The sequence below is a fragment of the Tigriopus californicus genome, chromosome 8 (assembly GCF_007210705.1).
Source record: "Tigriopus californicus strain San Diego chromosome 8, Tcal_SD_v2.1, whole genome shotgun sequence".
Taxonomy (NCBI): domain Eukaryota; kingdom Metazoa; phylum Arthropoda; class Copepoda; order Harpacticoida; family Harpacticidae; genus Tigriopus; species Tigriopus californicus.
The window spans coordinates 14829291-14853618 of NC_081447.1; the positions used below are offsets into that span (position 1 = coordinate 14829291).

At 43.3% G+C, this 24328-nt stretch overlaps 1 protein-coding gene across 5 annotated transcripts in view; it reads right to left on the bottom strand.

Annotated features, from left to right (window-relative positions):
* LOC131885090 (rhophilin-2-A-like) overlaps nt 1-24328 on the bottom strand; it is a 46767-nt gene that overhangs the window by 3439 nt on the left and 19000 nt on the right. Inside the window, exons 1-4 of one of the 5 annotated variants that reach the window (XM_059233028.1) lie at nt 23076-23746; nt 14290-14429; nt 4525-4640; nt 1640-1771 (exon numbers count right to left, since the gene is read on the bottom strand). In XM_059233028.1, the coding sequence (XP_059089011.1) occupies nt 1640-1771; nt 4525-4640; nt 14290-14346 (305 nt within the window). In that variant the 5' untranslated portion in view covers nt 14347-14429; nt 23076-23746. Of the gene's footprint in view, nt 1-1639; nt 1772-4524; nt 4641-11186; nt 11430-12693; nt 13008-14289; nt 14462-23075; nt 23747-24328 lie in introns of those variants that run through there. The other 4 variants (XM_059233027.1, XM_059233026.1, XM_059233025.1 and 1 more) reach the window with 4 other exon arrangements.

Below are 24328 nucleotides of genomic sequence, written 5' to 3' on the forward strand. Positions count from 1 at the left end.
GGGGCTTCTATCAAACGCAAAGATCACTTGCTTCCCATGAAACTTCTTGCCCCAATATTCGCCAAAGGCCAAGGGATCTCTTATATCACTTGAAGCAAGAGCCAAGAAGTGCAACTCAATTTGTTAAACCGAAAAAACCGGAAACATTTGGAGTTGCACCAACAAGGTTCACACACTTTTTGCTTGATTGGCAAATATATACCAAAGGTGTGCACTTTAATTTCGAATTGGACCTTTAAAATTTTGTATCTTCTCAAATTGGCCGCAAAACCACAAGCATTATTTTCATTCTTGACCAACTGCCTGAATGGAAGAGAGTTTGACATCCAATGGCTGTCATCATTTCAATCGCTTCCGGGCAAGTGGCAAAGCCATTGCTTTGAGACAGCGGTTTAGTGTCATGGTATTCAATTGAGTAAAAAAAAACCTCTGAGCAAGTTTGACCTAGATTGCATTTAAGATTCGGAGGGGCACAAATCTACGGATTAACCACAATCATTTCAACTCATCCGAGAGAGATTGCTTCGAGCCCAACAGTTTTGTCGGCGACTCAAGCCACTTTCTCCTGTTCAAAATTAAAAGCGTTGGCGAAGAGAGGGAGAGAGGTAAGGAAGGAGATTTCAATCATCAATAATCATTACAAGGCATTGAAAATGGAAATTGAGTCCCGGAGGTAAACGTGAGTAAACAATGACTGAACAGGAAAACCTGCGAAGAAGATTAACAAACTACTCTTTTTGAATGAACTTCGTGCTCGGAGAAAACGAATGCAGACTTCATTCAGGTAGGATCACAAATGTGCTTCAAGCAAAGAAGTTTTACACTTTGTGTGGGTCTTAGCGTGCTCCTTGGGGGACCCCAAGTTTGCTCACCGATCCATCAGTCCAGTTTTAGCATTCCACCAATTTGTAGATTGATGAGACACCACAAAACAAAGGCCAAGAGGATGCCAAAAAAAACTTAGTGGGTGATTCTAGATTCCTCTTGCTTCCAGTTTTGCAAAGATAACAAAGGCGCGATGTCGCACACTGATCGAATCAAATTCAGTCTTGAAATATCTGGCAATGCCAAAGACAGTTCAACGTCGCCGAGCGCCATTTGAGTCCAAGACAAAAGGATTGGAGAGGGAGGAAACTCTCGTCGTTCCTTTGGATCGCTTCCTGACCAAAACAAGATATAAAAAAGTACTTTGTCACAGAATTTGACAAATGATAATCATTTCAAATAGCCACAACACCACCCGTTTAGAATTTCCTCAAGCGTCGATGTAGTTTTAAATCTTCAAGTCATTCGTCCTTCCTCTTCATAATGTGCTTTATCGCCTCAGGTCTGGCAAAGGTCATCGAGACACAGTTATCCGTCTCAATAGAACCATGCCACGTAATGAAAAGCATGACATTTACCATAAGTGCGAGAAAATCGTCAACCAAGCAAATTCAGCCCCCAGGAATTAGCGCTTTGTCAAAATTTCTTTGGGAGAGATGATAACAACAAAAATAACAACAACAGCATCAACTGGAGTGCCAAAAGTTACCGCCATGAATACGGATCTAAGTACTCGTAGGTTTCTAGCCCTATGTACGCCAGTTTTCACTGTAAGCCGACGCAGTGCATGGTTAATCAAGATAAGAAATCTTACTTTGCCGCATTTTGATAGAGCTCCACAGAGCTATTGAGCTCGGCTAACTGTTCCTTGAGGAGTTGGAGATTTGAATTCACGAAGCTCAACTCCAGGGCCACCGTCTCTTTGAGCTTTTTGTTCGTGGTCGCTCTGGAAATAAAACGGGAGAGAAGAAAGGTTAGATTCGATTCGCATATCCAGTACTCTCAATACGTACTGCTAATTGACTTCTGTCATCGTCTGAGGCTACTAGCTAACCACCATTCGATTCCAGTGCCAATTGTAGATCAACTAATGGTGTATTACCCCATCGTAAAGAGTGATCCCGAAAAAAAATGTAACGGGCTCGTCAAATTGATTGGAGGAAACATGTGACTTTTGATATCAATTCTATCATACAATTGCGAGTGCATCCCGGATGCCCAGATAGAGATTCTGGGTTGCAATTCCCTAAATTCCTTCCAGTCGATTGGTTGAAGGGAAGGAGGGGCATAACTGGACAGAAAGCACCTTGAAAGATGCCGAGGTAAATTGTTTCTGAATGGGCTGAAAGTGTTCTGGTCAGCTGGGGAATGTTCCGAGGATTTCATATGTGGTGACTTTCTGCGAAATAGAAGTGCATTGAATCCCCATAGCCTTGAAATTAGCTCATAAAAACCGAAAAATGGGAAGGAATTGAGTTCGATTCCTTGTCCAACCCAGAGCCAATACTCAATCTCAGAGGTCCTTCGTGACTTTCAATTTTGGACATGGCAAGTCTACTGACGAATTGGCATTGTGGGAACGGTTAGCAGTTAGTTCTTTGGGTTCAGCCAAAGCACTGAGGCCCCAAAGTTTGCCGCTTTGCGAGAAAATGTTTCTTCAACCTGGCCTTGACAACAACGCCACACCAAAAATGTATCAGAAGGAGATTCCTAGGAATAGATTAGGACCTTCACGAAAACTGACTTCCGTCGTTCAAGATAATCATAATCTTTCTTCTTTGTCTCCAAAATATCCTGTTGTCGGTTTGTAAGCGTACCTACCCATACTAGGACATGGGTTACTCGTATGTAGACAAGCTTCAGATGGTTTCCTGCCAAATCAGGAGCTCAAATCACTTACTACGAGTACATGCAGCAGAGCATTTCATAAGTCACGATCTACATAGCTCCTACCTGCCCTAGGTATATTGCAGTACGTATGCTCGTACCTATATGTTCATCCTCTCTAAACCATCCTACATTGATTTAATCAGGTCTGCTCATCATTATCATCACAACACTCAGTTCAAGGCCAAGAGAAAAAATAAATCGTGAGCAATTTCACAGGAGGCCTCAGGTATTTTAATGTGTGACAAAGAAGTACCAAAATTTGAAGGGTATGGCAACCAGCTCCTTTAAGTCGAACGACGCAAAAAGTGTGGACTCCGAAGGTGGAAAAATTGCCACACTCTTCAAGACGTGGAGTCGTATTGGAGTGCCATGTAGAATCCTATCAATAAAAAAGTGCCGATCATATAGAAAGAGGTGTTATGGTTTCAACGCGAAAAAGACACAACTTTCATCTCCTTCATTCTCCAATTTGGCGCCCGGTCCAAAGTCACACACGAATGATTTCGATTGAACGTGTGTTTAGCCAACAATCTCGCACTCTGTGGAAGACAGATTAAAAAAAAGCCATGGCTTCTCGAAAACCGTCCTTTGGTTACGTGGAATTGAAAGAAGACGGGTTTTGATGAGCACCATGTTTTGCAACGCGATGCCAAATGTCAGATTGAAAGATCGTGAATGCATGACACTAACTAGGACAATGCGCTATTCGCATCTTCGTAATCCCGATACTAGTTTTTATTCCAACTCGGGCTGTTTCGAAGCGAGCTTTACCTTTAAAGTGATTATTAGGAAATGTTAAGTTACTTTTCAATTCAGTAATCGCGACAAAGTTTGCTTTTAAATCAACCTCCACAGATGCTGCATCGAATAGGTCACCCTCTTCCTAAAACCAGCTCAAACAAGACGCTTTAATTGGACAAAGAATTTAGACTGTTTTGCCCCGTCATCCACAGGAGCCACCATCTCGACTCGCATTTATCCTGGTCTTTGCTCGATTCCTTCCCAAAGAGTGCACACAATCAACTTGAGGTTGATCTCAAAGTGATCGCTGATTGCAAGATTCCTCGGATCCCTTGGCTTCTTCGCCCGGATACGAACGAGTTAGCGGTGAAGTGCCTGATCAGCAGGTCTCTGACCTCTCATTCTGGACGAGGTGCATCGAATTTCCTTTTTGGGGGGAGGTGTGAACAAGTCAATGGAGGCGAGAACCCCTCCCGGCTTCATGGTTTGACCGACGATACTCTACTGCACCTCTTTCACCACTTGACTCGCTCGAACGAGCTCTAGTACCCTGCCTGCCTGCCTGCCTGCCTGCCTGCCTGCCTTGGAGCGAGTCGAAAGAATCCTGTACGGGTAATGGTGGAAGTCGCAAGATGAAGGTGCCCAACTTTCTCCTCAAGATGAAGGACGAATAATTGACCCGAGGTACGTAGGTTGGCCGGATAGCATGGTTTGAATGACAAATGGCTGGGATATTGGCCGGATAGACATGCAAATCACTCACAGCCTGGACAGTGTAAAAAAGGGCCGTGCCAAAACATGGAGAACTTGGGCTTGACGTCAAGATATCGCATAACAATGCCAACGGATCTGTCTTTTGTTGAGATGGTATTTGAGCATCTCTGTCATCTGCATTGAGAACAGAACAAAATGCTCAATGAGCAATCCTTCCCATCCATCTGTTACTCCAATCCGTGCTCATTGGTATTCTTCACTCTGATTTATGGATGAGGATACCATAAGTGGACAATGGTTGGTTCAAGTACAACATGTCATGCATACTCGTACATACACGGTTGGTGCACTTACTTGAACAAATTCTCCGCTCCGGATCGGAGCATGAGCTCCTTGTTGATCTCCATGTTGAGCTTGGAGCGTTTTGATTGGAGTTTTCCACGACATGTTGCGGCTCTCGGATCCGAACCCTGCAAATAGGAGAAGAAATATCGAAATCAAACTTTGGCTCTCCTCGTGCTGCCATCAGGCAGAAATTGGCAGGTAAAAAAATGGACAAGTAATTAAGTTCAGTAATGGTGCATCTCAAGTATGTAATCTTTTGATCGTTACGACCCTGCTCGATGGTTTGATGTCGTCATGCATTTGCTCAAAGGCCTATCTGGTCTCACTTTTTGGACGTCATATAAACAGTAAATACCCACTTTTACCGCATGAGATGGGGAGAAAGTTGTTCACTCATCTTTAAAGCCACTCTACGTATTACAAGATCATTATATCCGTACATCTCTCAAATTAATCAGGCCTCCTTAAGGTATTGTATGACTGGAGGGGCTCCTCTCGACGGTTGAAGTAAAAGTTTCCTCAATTCGAAACTAGTAAGTGGATCGTCAATCAAGTAGGAGAAGCTCTCGATCTCCGTTCTCTCTTTCCAGATTCATTGTCGTGGTTGTTGCTGCCTATTTGGGAGCCTATTTTTTACTACTGTCCATTGTTCATTTACCACCTGACTCTGTTGGGCGGAATGACGTGGATATGGCCCCCAAATACCCCGTCGGTCCACACACCCAAGTTTGGACATTTGTAGCCGCTCATGTTGGCGTACGATTTCCACATGGACTTCGTCGATCATTCAATGGCCAGGGACCTTCTTCCCTCACAAATGCCAATTCACAGTTGCTCACAAGTGAAGTCTTTTCCTGGTCATGGCGTCCATGGAATTTGAATTTAAAAATCATTTCCGAAAATCTCTTCGCTTAGGGACAGTTAATCTGGCTGGTCGAGCATCCAAACCAATATCAATTATATTCACGTAATATGAATTATTTATCATTTGGCCAATGTGTGGGCGATGAGTGCTCTTGAACATTTCCTGTACTCAATCTCACTTCATTCCCCGAAGGTACAAATACAACCCACCATATGTACGTACTATGTTCTAATCGCAAGTGCTCTGTGATCGATTTGATAATGTGACCATTAATTCTCATTATGATGGCTTGAGAGGAGTCTTGAGCATTTTAAGAAAAGCCCCTCAAGGCCAATGGGCGGATCGAAGTCAGATCTAGAACAGCTCTCGATCGTCCTAAATTCGCTGAAAGCGTGGGAGTGAGGTTCCAGCAAGTACATGGGTAATTCCAGACTCAATCCAAGTCCTTGTTCAAAAAGGGGTCAAGAAAATCAAGCACTTTTTCCTTATTCTTATCTCCCTACTATATCATAAGCCATTAAAACCCCTGGTGAAGATCAAACTAGTTCCCAAGTGAGTGTTTCGTAGTCGTTTGAAAGACACTAAGACGGCTCTCAGGTCATGGATTTGAAATTAAACCACAATCCGATCCGATCTGTACTCGATCCAAGGTTCATTGGATGAAAAAGATGGAGGCCCGATGAGGACAAATCTCTGCTTTTTTTGGGAGCTCAGAATTCCAATGCCCTTATCGGGAATTCGACGAAGAATACAGTCTCGGGGGTTCTTCTCTCATTCTCCGACCTGAGATACCAAGTGCCTTCCTTGACAGGCCCATTTTCCGCTTGCATTGATCACTATTATCGTCCAACTCATTGGTGTGTGTCTCATTTGGAGGGACTGCAAGATTTTCAAGATCATTCTGACTCGATTTTTTTTCAGCTCTCATTCCGGCCATTCAATCCCATTTTCAAACCACTTTCTCTGATCCTCTGAATGAGAGAACCACAACGGAGACTGGCTCAGTTAGAATTAGACGAGCCCATAAGTCATTCCTGCTCACCGAAATGCAATCAAGGATTGCCAGGAATCCTTCAAATAGGAACGTGTTCCCCGTTCTGTCGGGGGAACTGCATTCCAGGAACCCTGGAACTACTGGTTGGGGTGGTGAAATCTCCTCCTAATGGTTGTCCAGTTTTGAGTGTGTGGGCCTAATAGGCAACGGCCCGTTTAGCAATACGGCATACATTAGTTATGTAGCTTGCATGGACTACCCATTCGAGGCGGTTTCGCTTCTACTATATCTACATGGTAATCATTCTAGCTGGGTTTGGTCTCCCAAAGAATTTTCGAAACGGATGATCAAGCAAAAAGTTTGCTAGTGAAACGCGAGCAGCTGCTCGATCGCCAAGAACGAGTGACAAAGTAGCCCTTTTCGCGTTTAGGGCCATCTCATCGCATAAAATATGTCCCACAATATCCAAGGAGTGCAAGTCAAATGTCTAGGTCAATCAAATTGTGGTGAGACGAATAAGATACCTCGACTTCAGAAGAAAGTTCAAGCAGGGTGGGCAAAACGTTTGCCTGGCCATTTTTCGATTTTTCACTGTGAGGAGAAGGCGTGGTTGGCAAAGACTTGCGGCAACATGAACTACCATAAATGTGTTTTGGATATCTCACATCAATCACTTCCTACCGATCCGATGGTAGAATCCTAGAAGCACTCGTACGAACGAACGCACAGTACAGTAGTACGAGAAGTAGTAAGTGACTTGAACTTCCACTAGCCGAAAAACGTAACCATGCCTGACGGGCGACGGCCAACCTTCATTAACCAGGAAACAGAAATGTCGACCAAGTTGGAGCTCTCTCTCTCTCTCTCTCTCTCTCTCTCTATCTATCTATCTCTATCTGTCTGTCACCCTGTCCGACAGTTCTCGTCATAGTAAGCACTTAGTACCGCACCACCTAAAAACACGGAGGTTTCAGTCATTAACTAGGCTTGAATCTAAGTTGTACAGGGGAATTGTCAAGCCAGGTGACTGACTGTCTTACGAACTTATTCATAGGAAAACCATCAAACGTTTTCGAGACAATCTTTAACCAATAAATCCTGACTACCAACTTGACAAAATTGGACCTCTGGACGATATTTACCAAGGTAATTGAAACAACGACATTTGCTCACTCAGAATGACGAGCCAATCAGAAGAGCTCTTTGTCACAAAGATAATAAAACAGGTACATTCTCTTGGACTTCCTCGAGTTACCAGAATCCATTACGAGCTTAATCAATTGATCGTGTAAAAACTAGATAAAAACTGAATCTCATTGTTATCATCCATCAGGTCTTATTTTGATGTGCCTTTTTGGTGGCCTGAGAACACAAGTGTGAAGATCTGGATTACATGGGGCTGGTTAGGTGGACTCCCAAGCTAAACCACACGTTTTCCCAGGAAAATTTTCAGAGCATCCTCGCGTGTTCTCACGACATTGAATGGCCGTTGCTAAATATCCGGGAAACAAATTTAAGTTGTTTCCACAGATCTCGTAGTGCTTACTTATATTGTGTTGGAGTTAGTTTCTCGACAAAACACGCTATTTATGAGGTGGCCAAATGGTTCGATAGTCCTCTCATTGACATCCCCTGAGCTTCAGTTCAATTTTTTTTCAGGTCATCTCTGCGATTACAAGTTCATTTTCCCTCTGCTGTCTTGAACCATCCACGATTATCCTTATTCATAACATTGAGAACAAATGTTTGTGGACCTAGGTACTTCAGCATCAATGTCAAATCAATTTGGCTCCCAAACCCCCCCAAAAATAGCTGAGACATGACCAAGTGACGACCTTGGTAGAAATTTGTTTTCAAATGTCTCAAGGGTCAAAGCAACATTCCAATTAATGAGTCTACAACATCCTGAGATAGAAGTGGTGATACCTTGCTAGCAACATACACCCTCATTCATCCAAGTCTTTGATGGCGTTGCAAATGGTTTTTAAAGTGGCAAAAGAGGCACATTCGGCATCCATTTGGAATGATGGAAGAAATACGTAATTAGTCTTGAGAACATTCCCAAGCCCGGACCATTCTGTCACTCCCGAAACCACAATCCGACCCACGACTTCGACTAATGCCATTCTACCAACATGTTTTGACCTTTGGTGTTATTGATGAATCTCATGTGAGCTCTAACATCTTGGACAATCAGCTCGAATGGCACTTTGAAATGTCCGCTCTCAAAGTAATTAGAATAAAGGCTCACAAGGGTGACCGCTGAAAGGACAAGCTAAATGAGATCCTCATTACCAAGTGCATCCATTTTTCGTTCAAAATTGCATCTCCAACTTTAAATGCCAAAAGTTGTCTCTCAAGGCATGCATGTCTAACATTACAGTGTCAAGTGGGTATTAGTGTCAAGTTGAAGGGTCACCCTGGGCTCCATAATTTCATAGGGAGGAGAAATTATTTCATCTCAAGAACGAATTTGGAAGGGGGACGATTTCCTTCGTATCTTTTTATGCCGTTGGTCGTGGTAGCAATTGGTCGTGGGTGTCGGACACACCCTTGGAAGATAGACATCACTCGGTTGGGGAGATGATGATGATGATGATGGCATGATCACGGTGATTGAGCCTCAATGACTCTTGCGATGCTCAAATGGCGTATGCAGAGATCCATCCATAATTGATTTGAAAAAGACCATCATTTTTTATCGTGGGCGATATCTTCTTGCTCTATTTTCCCTGTCTACTCGATCTACGTGCTTGCATTCGGAGGTTCTTCGTTCAATTGTAACACCAGTTTCATAAAGACGAACGAACCTCGTCTCGTAAGAGCCTGCCACCATTCATGGACGATTGCATGCGCTTACATCACCTAAGCAAGCAATGAGATCTTCATCCTGACAACTGCTTATTAAACTCATTTTTGTTCCATCAGAAAATGGAATTGCCGTTCACGATGACCCTGACGGGCCATTTGGAGGCATGAGGCTTGATTGGAACAGCTCCTTTCTGTTATAGCACTTGGTGGGCATGAAGTGATGCAATGGATGCAAATGAAAGAAAGATGAGCGTCAATTTGCGTTTTTGTCACTCCTCTGGAAAAGAGAACTTTTCAATGGTGCCGGTCTCATCCATCTCCATCCAAAGGCCATCATTCCGAGCTAGTCGTTCCTTCCATTTGGGAATGAAATTGTACGAAATTCTACTGACTCTGAGTCAGCTTTCAATATGAACCAACAGTGCCGAGTTGGGCACAGCCTCCAAATTTTGTCAATTAGGTTACCTTGAGCACAAGTGGGAATTTTGCAGCACGACGAGTCAGCGTCAGGGAAAGAAACCAAAATGAATCCCAATGTCCTGAGCAAAGACGAAATAAAACCGTTCTTTTCTCTCTCTCTCTGTCGTGTCTCGAGAGCGGGCGGTACCGTTTCAGCCACCGTTTAGGCAAATGCCCACAAACCCCAAATAGTATGCGAGTTGTGAAATGTGGAATGAGTCGACCTCCTCGAGGGCGGTATTTTCTCGCATTCTTGTAAAAACATTTCATGTCTCCGGCTTATGGCCACGTGCAATTGTTCATGATCCTTCAAGGTGAAATGCTTCTCTAGGGTATGGATGATTATCATCGGATCAATGAAGCTGTGATGATGCATGGAAAGTTGTTTTTCAGAAAGGAGCGACCAAACTATAAAGTGATGCGGGTTTTCCAGTCTTGGCTCGTGAAAACTGGATTCATCCATGTAATAGGATCAGCCTATCAACTTGGCTCTCTACTTTGAGACAATTTGAGCGGCTGCCAATAGCATGTTTGACTCCGGATATTTATCTTCAAGCACCAAGATGATAAAAGGCGCTTTCAAAAAACTTGCTCCAGTTCTACATAACTGCTACTGAAGCTAGGGTAATTAATAAACCCACTTTTAGTGGTCTGAAAGGAAAAGCACAAGGGTTCACGTCAACATTTGATATGGTTTTCAGAACATTCTTCAAAAATATTGATCCATATGATCATTAAGTGCTTTGACATACCACACCAACCAGCAATCCCGATCATGATCACATCATCCAGGAGACGCGGGCGATCCAATTAAAGAGGATATGACCCAAAAGGAGGAATCGACGCGGTTCATGCGAAATTCCCTTGACTTTCTATCACATGAAGCTAGTAGCTATAGCAGACCGAGCGTGGTGCTCAATGGGCCAACGTAATTAATTCCAAGAATCATTTTTGGAACACTGCATCGTGGCCCACTTTCTCGTGAACAATACTCGTGAAGATAAGAGACACTACCATACTGCATAAGGGGTGAACGAGAGAGAGAAAGAGGGAGCAAGTCAGAAAATACGACAGGGAATGTTTCGGGTTTCTAAAGAGATGGCAAGAGATGTGCAAGATGGAATCAGTCAAGTCTGAATGATTTTCAACAATTACAATACGTCTCTTTGACGCTATTTCATGATCTCACCTCCCTGGCGGTCGGTCGGTTGCCCAGCCCCTAGCCTAGTACAATATGTATCCTACTGTGTGTATAGCACAAGATCGACTTGCAGCTAATTGTCAAGAAAGTTCTTGGAGCTCAAGCTGGATTTTTCATCTCGCACCTGCTTCATAAGTTGGATACAAAGGCCCTGCCCTCTCTAATAACATGGCTGGAAAACATTCGTCAAACACATTCAGCTGATCCTCGAAATGCCTTGTGTTGTGGTGCGTGTCTTCTTAGCACGACGACTTCGAAAGAAACATGAGGGGTTTTATGGTTGCTCTCTTGACAGACAAAGGGTCGAGATTTCTCCAAAGATATGCTCAAGGTTAACTTACTTTTCGGTAAGCCGAGTTCAGAGCTTCTTGATGAACCAACATCTTGCCCATTGACGGCATGACTTGGACCTACACTGACCTCACTTTTGTTATCTCACGCACTTGAAATTGTCACAACATTGCAAAATGCAAACCACTTGAGTGTATAACCAAACACCATACACAATCTAAACAGACGACGCAGAGAGGGAAACGAGCGAGAGAGAGAGAGCGAGCGAGAGAGCACTTGACACCTCTCCTACCATAGAGCAACTGAAGCGCTGAAAACCCGTCTGGAGACAGGTAGAACCGATCCGATCCGCTCCCGTTCAAGACGGCCTCCTACCCGGTACGAACTTGTGTGGAGCGCTTCTGGATTGGATCTACGGGTGTTTGGCTACCAAGCAAAAAAATACGTTCCCTCTACCATCTCGCCTGGCTATTGTACTACACACACTCACAATATGTACGAGTACTACATGGACCCAGAACTCCAGAGCTCCTGAGCGTCCAGAGTCATTTTTTTAAGCTTGCCTTTGATGATCTTGGGTAGTGTTGAATACCCTGTGCGCAACACGAACGTAAGGGGGATCAACTATGGATTCGCTTTGATAAGCAATCCTTTCCAAGCCGGTTAATTCTTGTGTCTCTGGGTCTTTTCCTCCCATTGGCATGCATGGATGCAGCCATGAGAACCACGAGCCTTTGCAAACGCAAAATAAATCGTCCGAGAGCGTCTGTCAGTAAGTATTCAGAAAAGACCCGGTGTGCAATCTTAGCTCCTGCTTTGTTTGATCTGAAATCTCGAACCCATCAAGTCAAACTCCTCAGTTCATTGGGTCTTCGGTCCTCAAGGGAAGCAAAACCAAATCTACCCGGCTTCATTTCTCCACTTCTCCACCTCTCCCCTATTCTTTTGGCTCGGGTAAAAGACAGGATTCGAACCAAGCGGGACGAATCATGAATCCATTTCAAGTGAAACAAAGGAAATTAGGGAGGGAAAGAGGATGCTGGCCCTCTTGATCTCTACCTGTGTCTTTTCAAAAGCAACAATGTCCGATGTTTGGTGCCCAGAAATCAGGGACAGAGAGTCAGCGCTTGACAGGTTCGTGGCTTTCCTCGGTAATTAAAAGGGAAAGTTTTGTTTGATGTGGAGGATGAATGGTCTGAAGGTCTTCAATCATTGGCCCTGTGGCCAAACTCATGTAAACGTACTGGCTTCTCAATGAGTCTCTTGGCTAGGCTTTTTTTCATATTAAATAGAGAAATTTCCGGTGGGGGGGGTGGTATTCATTCCGGTTGAGCGTGGGAATGAAACTCGGGTCTTAGTCCGACAACCGACAGAGAGAGAGAGTAATTCATAAGTGGGAGGCAGATATTCTTAATCACAACTCAACCAAGTACGTGATGGCTAGAGATCTAAAAATAATTACCGGCTAGAAGCGCCGACGTCGTGAATCACCCCAAGATAAGGGAAATCGTATTCATGTCCTCAAAATAGTCTCCCTTAAAGTGGATCTGTGCTTACCTTAATGTGTCTAGGCCTAAATTCCTTCGGTTTATCCACCACCACCCACTTCATCATAGTCCTGTCCAAAAGCTGTTCTCAAATCAACACTTTGAATGCACCTCAACTACAGAAGTCTTCTCATGTTTTTTTTCAACCTGAGTGCCTAAATAGTTGTCGGATCAGCACGGCCGTTCAAAAACAACTTCAATAAAACACTCGCACACATTTTGATCAAGTTGCAAATAATTTTCTGTCCCCACTAACTACTACTGCACTCGGCAATGCACACTTGATACGATTCATGCCTCTCCTCCTAGTACGTAAGGGAGCATGAATTCATCCGATGTCTCATGCCTTTCTCATTTATGACGATCAAAACGCGGCTTTGGTTCATTTGTGATGTCAACGCTGAGAGGAGACGTGTCAAGCCGAGGAAAGGAGTGCGAGCCAAGCACACACTTACTCATGCACTCCCATAGAGAGTACGAAAGACTTAAAGGAACCAGGTATTAAGTTTTATCTCTAATATTTTGTTTTACTAACAGGGGTGTGCTGGATCTTCACATTCAAGTGTTAAACTGGGGGGTGTCAAAGGTCGGGTAAAATTTTGAGAGCTTGATCTCTGATATGAAATGGACACGATACTTGGGAACATGGGAGCGGGTTCTTACTAATGCTAGGCAGGTATGATACAAGTGGAGAAAGCCGAAAGGAACGAATCGTGAGTCATCAGATTGCTGGCAAATTCCATATCGGAATCCTCTTGCTCTCTGTGGGCCTCGGGTCTTATTCTAGTGTAGGTTTAGGTGGATCGTTCAAAGTGACTCTCGAATTTCAATGGAAGAATTGTCATTCTCATCATCATCATCTGGCGTTTCAAAGCTTTTCAATCTTTTAATGCGTTTCACTGATCAGGTGATCTGTTTGCTTTAGATATGCGTCAAAGTGCAAATACGTGGGCCAGGGTTTAAGCATTATCACTAGTTCATTACTATCTAGTATCTGTATAGTATCTGAAATGGGATTGGATAAGATAGGGACAAATGTTTTGCTCGGCCAAAGTGATTTGGAGATGTTTCGAGAGTGGATTTGTTGAAACACTGAAAAACTATAAATTGCCAAAAACGCAATGTGTTTATTTTTCACACCGAAAGCAGATTTCAAATTGTCTAATTTCTCATAGTCTCATTTCATGAACCTCTTTAATTAATATTGATTTTTCATTTTTGTGTGCAATGGCAGAAAATAATTGAAGTGATATAATCTAACACTTTTAGATATTGGAAACACTACTTCTCGGTTTATCTTAATGAGTGAGCTCATAACAGAAAATAGAATTGCTCTTTTTCAATCGATGAAGACCAAAAGCGTGAACGATGAGATTTTCCTATCATGATCCTTCTTCAATTTCCTAGGACACTATTCACCGGTATGTTGAAATTGTGTTTCACTCAACCTCTCTCTTGTTTGGGATTCAATTTTGTACTTACCTGGAAGAAAATTATGCACATTAGTTGATTCAATTCGTAAACCCTTTCAGGTCCTTCAATTCTAAATCATAATGTTTTATGTCCAATATGTCCCTAATGATCGAATAATGAACAGGCTACTTACCACAACGTTTCGTTTCCGGAATTCCGGAGGCTTGGCAAAAACTGCCCACTTTAACATGGCTCTTATTTCTTGAGAATAGAATGGGTTCCATTCTCAGATTTTCCACTCTCAAGGAAACTCTTCATTGTCACATTCTATGGCTATTTTCTGATTGATAAACATTTCTTGATGATGATCGTTTCTTCTCGCTACTTTACTGCTTACACTCACGAAACCTCTTAAACCGTCATGGCTGTTTCCCCCTCTAATGTATTGCTACCACTCCATCAAGGGCAGGGTTGGTTCTGGTTCGATCTAACGAGCCTTTGTTGGCAATGGAATCCCACCAAAATAATCATTTACGTCACACCTACGTTGCTCGAGATAGTCAGGTTTGATAGCTCTGATACATTCTATTGAGCGTGGTTGACGCTGATAAATCGTGGACAAGAGGGATGGTTGAGATCGAGGCGTTTGAGCTGATGTCTATCATTTGTTACCTGCCCATACGACACAAATGGGCCAGACAGACATGTTTTGAGGGTACTTAAACTTGGTCATGAACCGAGAGAGGACCACTTCTCATTAACTGTTCGCCGCCACGGAGGTGTTACAATTGCTTAAAAACTACACCACTAAGGACTAAAGTTGAGATTCAATTGAGGGATATTGGTTGTTTCGCTTTGTTATTACCATTGGCAGCAAATATTGAGAATATCTTTTAGTTGACCTGTTTACTACTTTCCTTTTATTTCATATGAAAAATTTCAAATTCAGCACTGAAAATATGTTTCAGGATGAATTTATTCCAAAATGGTTGCACACTGCTACAAAAATAAGCGTAGAAATTTAGTTCTTGGACAGGTTTGCGAAATGATTGCATCTGCTTGAAAACAATGATTTCCAAACTTGAGAAGGCCGGTGCAACAAGTACCCGGAAATTTTGAATCTGGGCGTTGTTTAACGCACAGACTTAGTAAGTACTGCGTCTCAGTGATGGCAAGAGATTTTGATTTATTGGTCAAATTGGTTTTAATTGCCTGGTCGTGCCATGTTTGGCATTCCCGAGCGTAACTAGAGAGTTGGCTGGCGCGAACCAGGAACAATTTTAAAGTTTACACGATCGAAAACAGATCTCCTGCTCCATTATCAAAATTGTAATCGCACCCCAGAAAAACGCCATAATCTGAATCTTGATCCACGCATAGCTAGCAGTGCAGACCAGGATTGGCCGCTCACTTCCAAATCACAAAACGGATGAAAGACTTTCAAAAAAAAAACGCGACAGTTATAGATATTTGTCAAGGATGCCGCATGTCTTGAGGGGGCTCAGTGGAGATGATCGTCGCTAATGGGGGGTTTTCTACTTTATGATGACAGTCATTGGCAGATTTGCATAAGCTTCTTCCGATAGAATCTCTCACCATATAGGTATATAGCAAGCTCGTCATAACCATCTAGTCCTACAACAAAAACAGTTCGGTAGGAGATCTGAACGCAGGCCAATGGGAAGAAAGTTAATCATTGCAAGGCCTCTGATGAATGTCCGGATACCAAGAAGGGGCCAAGATTCGCTTCTGAGAGAGGCCCACTGAGATTTATCATAGGAATAAATGGAAGAGGGTACGGAGGGCAAGGAGCTAGGAGAAAATTGGGATTCTGAGACTCATCGCCTGGCTGGGATTTGGGGGCCAAACTTCCAGCTCATTTGAGGTTACGACGGAAAGATATTAGGATGATTGTCGCTGCTGGAAAATGATGATGGCAAACCCTAATCTTGATAGCTTAGGAAAGCGATACTCATATTTTGGGTCGACCTAGCAGTGATTATCGAACTGATTCCATCGACATCCGGGTCTCCCCATGAAACTCATAATTTAGACCGCGAAAGCTAAAACTAACAAGGGCACTTGACCAACATGCGCAAACTTCTTGTCTCACTTTGCTCCGTACACCCAATATGGGAAAGATAATCCAACCACCATTCGGCTCTGAAGTTGTGCGTTCGGAAGATGTAGCCGAACACCAACCAACCAACCAATCAACCAACTAACCTCCTGTTGCCATTTTCTGTGGCTCATCCATCTCCACATTCTTTTAACGAATGTGGATGCCTTTAGGGGCATGACGCTTCACTCCATTTTCCTCGCCATATACCTTCAGTACAAGACATTGTGACGGAGTCTTGCCCCAAGGAAACATGATGTTATGGATTGACGAAATAAAGCACCAATCCAAAATCACACTCAAAACTGTCGAGGAGAAGAAAAAGTGACCGGGAACTGGTTTATGGAATGAACTTTTTAGTTTCCTTTTTCCTCGTCAGATACACCGTTTAAGAGAAGTCTTGAGCCTTAGGTCAAGATGAGCTGTCATTTATTAGTTGGAAGACTTTCTTTCATGTGTCCCTCTTTGAATGATTCAACTCATCTCTTCACTTGGTTCGAGGACGTCTATTTGCTTTGCCATTTCCGATGACTTGACGTTAGAAATAGGCCTTTGGTGGCATCGCTGCTGAGGCACGCGTTCTTGTCCACCTCTTCTCTGTGTACACACATTACAATGAACTTTGCATTGTGGGAGAAGAAGGTGGATGGATAGATGGATGGATAGACGAAGGCGTCGAAAAGGTAAGAAAACAGGGTGGAGGACTGAAAAACTTTTCAATGTCAACTTTGGAGGTCTCGCACACTTGAATCAGGGGAATATGAGGCTTTTCATTCCGAGATTGACGGTAATCAATGACAAGAGACCAAGAGATCGTGTGAGAGGGACCAATCCTCCCTCAAAGCTGATGTTTGAAAGGCTTGATATTTTTGTCAGTGCAGGTGAGGGCGAGCTTTCAGAGGTTCCAAACCAACCAACCCATTTGTAAAGATAACATTGGGCATGAAATTGGTAGGGGGCCTTTGGGCAATAGAAACTACTCGTCTTCTTCCGGGTGGCTTCAATCCCTCCCTTTTCGATCAAGATAAAGAGAAATGATGAGGAAACTCAAAGCCGCCAACATTGATTCAAGTCTCAATGATTTTTGTTATGATCCCACACAAGCAAACATAAATTGCGAGGGATTTAATTAGTACTTCTATCCTGGTTGGAATCACAATTAGAACAAATCCAACATGGCGGGAGTCCGCCGAGGGATACCATGAAAATCCCGGTTGAATGTACAATTTGCCCAATGATTGGCAAGAGAATCAAAGGAAGTAGTGGTCGACGACAGAGCTGTTCAGTGTTCTAGTTATTTCGTCTCAGCAATTACGGATCACGAAACAATTTGCTGGTTTCGTGTACCAGAAAGTAGCGTGGAAGTTGGTCCTAAAACAACAACAATCAGACTTCCCGGTTTTTTTTCTACATTTCGCCCACTTGTAGACCACAAGAACGAGAATGCAATAATGATTGAAACAATCACTGAATCCGGAGCACCAAGAGGCAAATTTATGCACAAAATACCGTTCAAAAAGCATGCCTTTTCTGGCCCATTTCCAAAAATGCATCCTCCTCCTCCCGCTTCAATTAGTCGTGGTCATTGTTTGCTATTGTTCCCCTATAAACGGCTGTTATGACTTCAAGGAAATGCCTGTGCCCCAAAGCCCATGTCGATGAAGTGATAACCCAAGGGATGTATCATAACAGACAACCATCGGAAACGTTATGGGAATAATCGATTTTGCATTACCAATATTTCTCAGGGTTGCCATCTTTTTCAGGCACGGCCCATTAACCAGTGATGCCTCACGGCTCAAGAATTAGCTGGTGTACCAGAGCTAGGGGGCTAGTAGAGATGACAAATTATTTCTGTCTCCTGTCAAGTGCTCATGACTGATCGCATTCAGGGGCTAAAAACGTGATATATTTCATTAATTATAGGACGAAGGCGACGACAACGACAAGGCATGCCATCCCTGAGACAGGATATTCTCGATACCTGAATGTATATTAGTAGATCGCACATTTGCCCTTCATACACGTGCGCCATCGGTCGCAAATTTGGCTGTATGGCTACTGACTGAGTCAATAACCGCAAGATACAATCCGGAAGGGCCAGGATTAATGCTACAAATTTGGCATTTAATCATTTGTGTCGGCAAACTTGGACCAGGGCCACCAATTTGCCCGTTTTAAAAGTACCATACACCTTAAGCCACACTAATCCTCTCTAATCCTCCATAGCCAGAGTAAGTTCCCACATTGATATGTCATTCCCACCATCAAGAGTAGTTGCCTTTAACCTTATCCCACCTCTTCTCGCTCACTCATTCTGTCAGTCAGTCAAGCCTCCTCCCAAAAAAGCCAGTGACATTGAAATTCTTGATGTCATCCTGGACAGATTGGCCTTGTCCAAGGGATTTTGTTCCAATCTCTCTCTCTCTCTCTCTCTCTTCTTGTCTCTTCAAGTCTCTTCAAGACAAGAAGCCTCTGGCTTTGGATTGTTGACCCAACCTCCCAGAAAGTGGCCTAATCTTTTAATAATCCACCTTCTTTCTGGACCGTTAAGTGAAAAGTAGTGCATAAGGTGGGGTTTGAAGTCAATGTGAGTTTCTGTCACACACTCATATATCTGGAGGTGTTTGCCCGAAAGCCTAAAACAACAATGGACCATATTTTAGATCTCGGGTGACGAAATCCGAGTCTTTGGCACGACATCCCATTGTAAATCAGTCGTCTTTCTTTTCCGTCCGTGGTCCGTCACCGTGTGGACTCGAAAAAGACGAAACAATTGTCTTCATGAGCATTTGGTTGACTTGAGTCAATGGTGGAAACCATAAGCTCTGGCAGATTTCCTGGTTCCTGATGGTTCTTTTTACCTCATTACGCCAACCTTGAACTGCCTTTTCTTTAACCTCCAGATCCTAATAGATACCGTGGACAATGGTACCTACCCATTTCTGCTCGAATCAATCTGAGAGTGACGTTCAATTTGACTTAGTTTTGGACATGGTATTCATCGGCCAGGACTCAAGAGTCACTCATAGGGCAAACATTAATCTGCTTCTGCTCATTTCAATTCGACATTGTACTCCTGAGAGTCTAACACCAAATATTTGGGCTTCTACACACGTATCCCTCCCCCCATGGTATAAAGGTAAAGCCGTTTTTCCGTGCCATTTCACGTTTCCTTCCTTGTGGTAGAAGTGCGATTATTCTGTCCAAAAATAGTGCTCAATGAATGTTGATGAATTGCCCTGACGTGGTTTGCCCATCAAGTGCGCTCAGCGTCCTTTCCTTGGGAGTTTTGGAGTGCTCGTCGAGCACGAGTCCCGACCAAACCAGGATGTCAACCTCGAGTTCAAAAGGCCAAAAAAAAGTCATCTGGTTAGAAAGTGTATGTGTATTATTATTGTTTTTTCATTTCACATCTATTATGCGTTCGTTAAATGCCAAATAGAGCAATTACCAAGCAGTCGACGAGAATCATCCTCAAAAGAAGGTCTGTGAAAGGAAATTGAAGCGTCCTGTCCAATGCACTTATCACGACAATTGTTCAAGAACATTGCCCTTTGTTTACAAACAGGATAGAACTGACACCACAAACGTCAGGCACGACGTTTCATAATTTGATAGATACGTAAAGGAACTTGTCTGTGCAAGTGAAAACCATGTTAGCTTCCAGGGGCCTAACAATCGAATCAACAACGAAATCATACTGTTTTTGTGATACCTTCGAAATGCGTGGAGGCCACTGGGGTGCATTCCTGGTTATAAAGGAATATCAATATCGTTTTACAACTGCAATTTTATTGGTCGGGTAGCCATGACCCTCTGGCCTGAGAAAAATTGGTACGTTAACGACGGCAAAGTTGTTCTGCTTCAAAATGGTTCTTGACAACACCTCTTTATTAATGATGTCGTGAGCTGCTGCCTCCACAAATGATGTTACAGATGCACATCAGCTTCATTGAAGAAAAAAAACCTTTCAATTACTTTACAAATCAAAAGACAAACGTTATTCAAGCACAAAAGAAAGATGGTGCGTTTTGTCCCGCTGATGGCTTTTAATTTGACCGCCATTAGGCCAGTTAGTTCAGACTCAACGGGTTTTTGATTTGTGCTACAAGATTTGCCAAGAGAAATCGCACTTACTCACAAAGGCAACAATGAGAGGTAATTGTGGTGATTTTTCCCTAGAACCAACACAGACAAATGTCATTGTTGTGGGAAAACGACCGAAAACCAATGATCTCAATGCACTACAATCCCCCATCAGCCACGTGAGGGTGGAATGAATTGTCAGCTCGGATAGGAATCGGCGGTATGTAACCCGACTAGTTTGTTCAAAATGTCCCAGTTCTTCCTAATGTGTAGGCATGGATGGCACCTTTGCCACTTGGAAATCATTGATTAGTATGCAAATGCTTGCTTGCCAAAGATTACGTCCTCTTACGCGTACCTCTTACTTCCTAGTCAAATCGGGGTGCTTGCTGCAATGCAATCTGTGAAGGTAGGAACTCGTTGTGCTTGGATAATCCGTAGGTTTATTCATTCTATTTCAGCTCACGATTTCGTTTCAATCTGTTTTTTTTTGTGTCAAATCACCTTTTGGGATGAACTTTTGGTGTTGTTAGACATGCATGGCTTAGATCATGCCAACGAGACTCGTCGGAAACATTGGCCACCCGGATGAGCCTTTTTCGTCCCAATTTTAATGAGCAAGCGCATTACCGAGGATCTGTCAATGTGTCAATCTGAACTCTTTGCGTCTGATATGAATGGCAATAGAAGTGGATTCTGCCAACACTCAACACTCCACTTGTTGTTGTTGTTGTTGTTGTTGTTGATGATGATTCTCCCCACTCATGCTGGAGTGCGTGGAGCTGACTATCAGTTTGATCATGACATCAAACCCATTCATTTACGCATCGTCAACCATGGAATCCAGCTTGTGTGAATCACCAAAATTTAAACTTGGATCCGAGTGGAATAGAGAGTTTCCACAACCGGAGTGTTTAACCATTACAACTTTCCACCTCAATCCAAATTTGGATGCATGACGTCTGTGGATGACGGCAATAAAACCACCTAGTATCTCTCGGATTGAACAAGGAGCTTCAAGTACTTTGCTTGCGCCAATTAGAGCTCCGGTGAATGCGATTGACAGCTCGTCTTGTGCAATCATGGAGCTGAATATTCCGGTTGCTAATCTGCTTGAACAGCTTGGGTCACGCCCAACTTTTGCCATGCGTTGCAATGGTACAGAGGCAACAAATCATAGTCATCTCTCGACATTCCAAACACATTTTGAAGCTACCACAATATTTGATCGTATTTTGACATTTCTTTTATAATCTGTGGTTGTTCAGGGCTCCGTTGTTGAGCCATCTCGATCGATTGGCTCAAAGTGTCGAGAATGGAGAAAGTGGATGAGGGTTTTAGGGGAAAATGTGGAGCTTCAATCATTGGAAATTCATTGATTTCAAATTACCTTCCACATATGTGGAAGTGCCCATGTGGGCTTGGAAAGTGGAGGGGTTTCAAGTAATGCCGGAGTGTAATTTGTGATTAGGAAACTTCCTCCCACCAATTCCAAACAGGGTGTCTGTCACCCGCGCATTTTGCCATCCGCAAGACTCGGTTGGCGAATTTTGAGCAATTTTGAAACACTCGCCGACATATTTCCTGTGAGTCGCGCTAGCAAATTTGTGATGGACAGGCAATAGATTTGCAAATTGAGGCTTTCATGCAGATTTTCACACAAGTTCGAATTTCTTTCCACCTTGGAATCGACGCCAATATCATACACATACTCGCACATACACCGCACTCGCACTCGCCTCTTTCGTCGTGTTTCGACAAGTCGGATTAAAAAGGGTCATTTCGACTGGATTGTGCATGTCAACCTTGTACGAGTACGTTTCGAACAATGGGTTGCCTGTTCCTCCTATCTCCTTGAGCAATACTGAATGCAATCAATAAGGTATGATGAGGTATGATGTCATTACAAGTGCACGATTCCAAATCAAGATCAAACTGCAACATGTATCTCTTTTCGCCCTGGCTTGGTAGAATTCCGAAAGGGTGTGTTTTATGGGGTCTTGTCGGGGAATTTGAAGCATGAAGCCCTTCAAGATGATGACTACATACGGACATATAGTATGTAGTCACCGCTGATCACCCCTTTTCTTCCTACTGTTATTGATGTCAATCTCGGAAAAAGGTCGAAGTGGACACTCAAGGCCTGTCGACTCAATGAATCGCTGAATGGAAGAATTAAAGCAATCTTGGTTGGGGGGCCGATTGTTGATGAACCAGTATGACCTTCTCCAATTGAAAGGGGTTTAATAAATTTGAATAAATGTCTGTGCTTGGGACTCGGCTGGCATTGACGGGCCTCAACTCCGAGCGAGACATTGTTGAGGAATGGGCCTCTCGCTTTATTGGCTCCTCTTATGGCCCATTCAGCATTCATGGCCGCCCATTTGCCGAATTAATGATGGCAATTGAAAATGGGGGAGGAAGACTCTTCCATTTGACAACTGTGCAATGTGTACTACTAAAGCCTATATTCACGCGTCTGCGGAAATAAAATCTGGTGTCCAATCTGCTCTTTTCGAGGTTAAGCTAGTATATGGTTCTGCCATGATTATTTAGTGCTACAGATATTCTACACGTCTTCGTCTCTAGACCTTGAGGTTTGACAATGCCATTTTGAATGGGATCAATTAGCCCATTGTTCTGCCGTTGAGGGGATCTATGTTGATCTAGCTAAATCGGAAATTGTCTATGACTAGCTAAAGTCATCATCAAGAAATGTCTTGAGCCTGACTCCATAAGAGGCTCTTTTTGTGGCCGCCACGCTTACTCACGATCTTCCACTGGAAAAGCTTCTTCTTTGGGATTTCTTCCAAAGAGTCGGTTAAGGAATGATGATGAATCTCCCAATTCAGTCAGCTTTGTGTCTCTTTTTTTGGGTGGGATGATGCTCACAGTCACAGGAGAGAGAAATTTACATTTTTCGCTACTTTTGGATCACTCACAGCTCACAAAGCACCGAACTAAACACGACACGTGAAGGTGTTCTGAAGAACTGGTCAGATTCAGAGTTCACCCCAGAATTCAAGAATTGCGCACACTTTATTATTCGGGGAGGGATTCGAGAGAGAAATCTCTCACGAAAATCACACTTCTTCACTAAAATCGAGTATTACTGGGTTTTTATCTTTGATCTATCCTGACAGGGAGGCGTGTGTGTATGTGTGTGTGTGTGTTTGTGGCGACTTTCCTCAGATAGATCAAATCAGGTTCTTTGCTATGTTTTCACTTTCAAATGAAGCGCCGAGGGTTCGGACTTTTTCAACTGCTTCGTTTTGGGTTGGCGAGAAAATTGTCAAACCCTGGTCACTTGGATGGGTTCTTCCACCTCCTCCTGTTCTGTCTCCTCATGGATCCTCACACTCATGGGCTGGTTGGTAAACATAAATAAAACGGTATACGTACGTACGTAAGACGTACCTACGAAAGGCCGAGTCGAAGGAACACCTATGATTACACGACCGACCGGAGGAGATCTTTGCTCTTCGCCGACCTGATCTGAACTGCTGACTGGCTATCATCCATCCGTTCCATTGTACAAGTACAACATCCACCAACGACACTCTCGAAACGCTGAACGGAACCATCCGCCCATTCAACCCCCTTGTAAACATCCATCACAGCTCTCATTATCTTATACGCACATGATGATGTATAATATTATATATTTTTAGACTAAACCTCAATTATGAAAAAAAAGGTTTTAAAAAATAGAAGCAAAGACTCCGAGATGTTTTTAAGAGTGGCAATCGTGCTTCAGGTGAGCTTGGCGTGCGCTTCGTGGAAATATGCGATGTGTTCTTCAATCAGTCGTAGCTGCCCGACACTTAACGTTCGTTTACGAAGAGGAGCCTGAAAGGTACCTAAGTTGATGTTGTACATGGCGGAGAAGACCAGGGGGTTCAACTTGCCTTCCATGGCTCTGCATAGGTACCACATGTATACTCTGCATTCATGTATATGCCTACATAGATGAGCGGTGCGAGAGACAGAGCGGAGGAACTCCCCAAGAGGGCGATCCACCTTT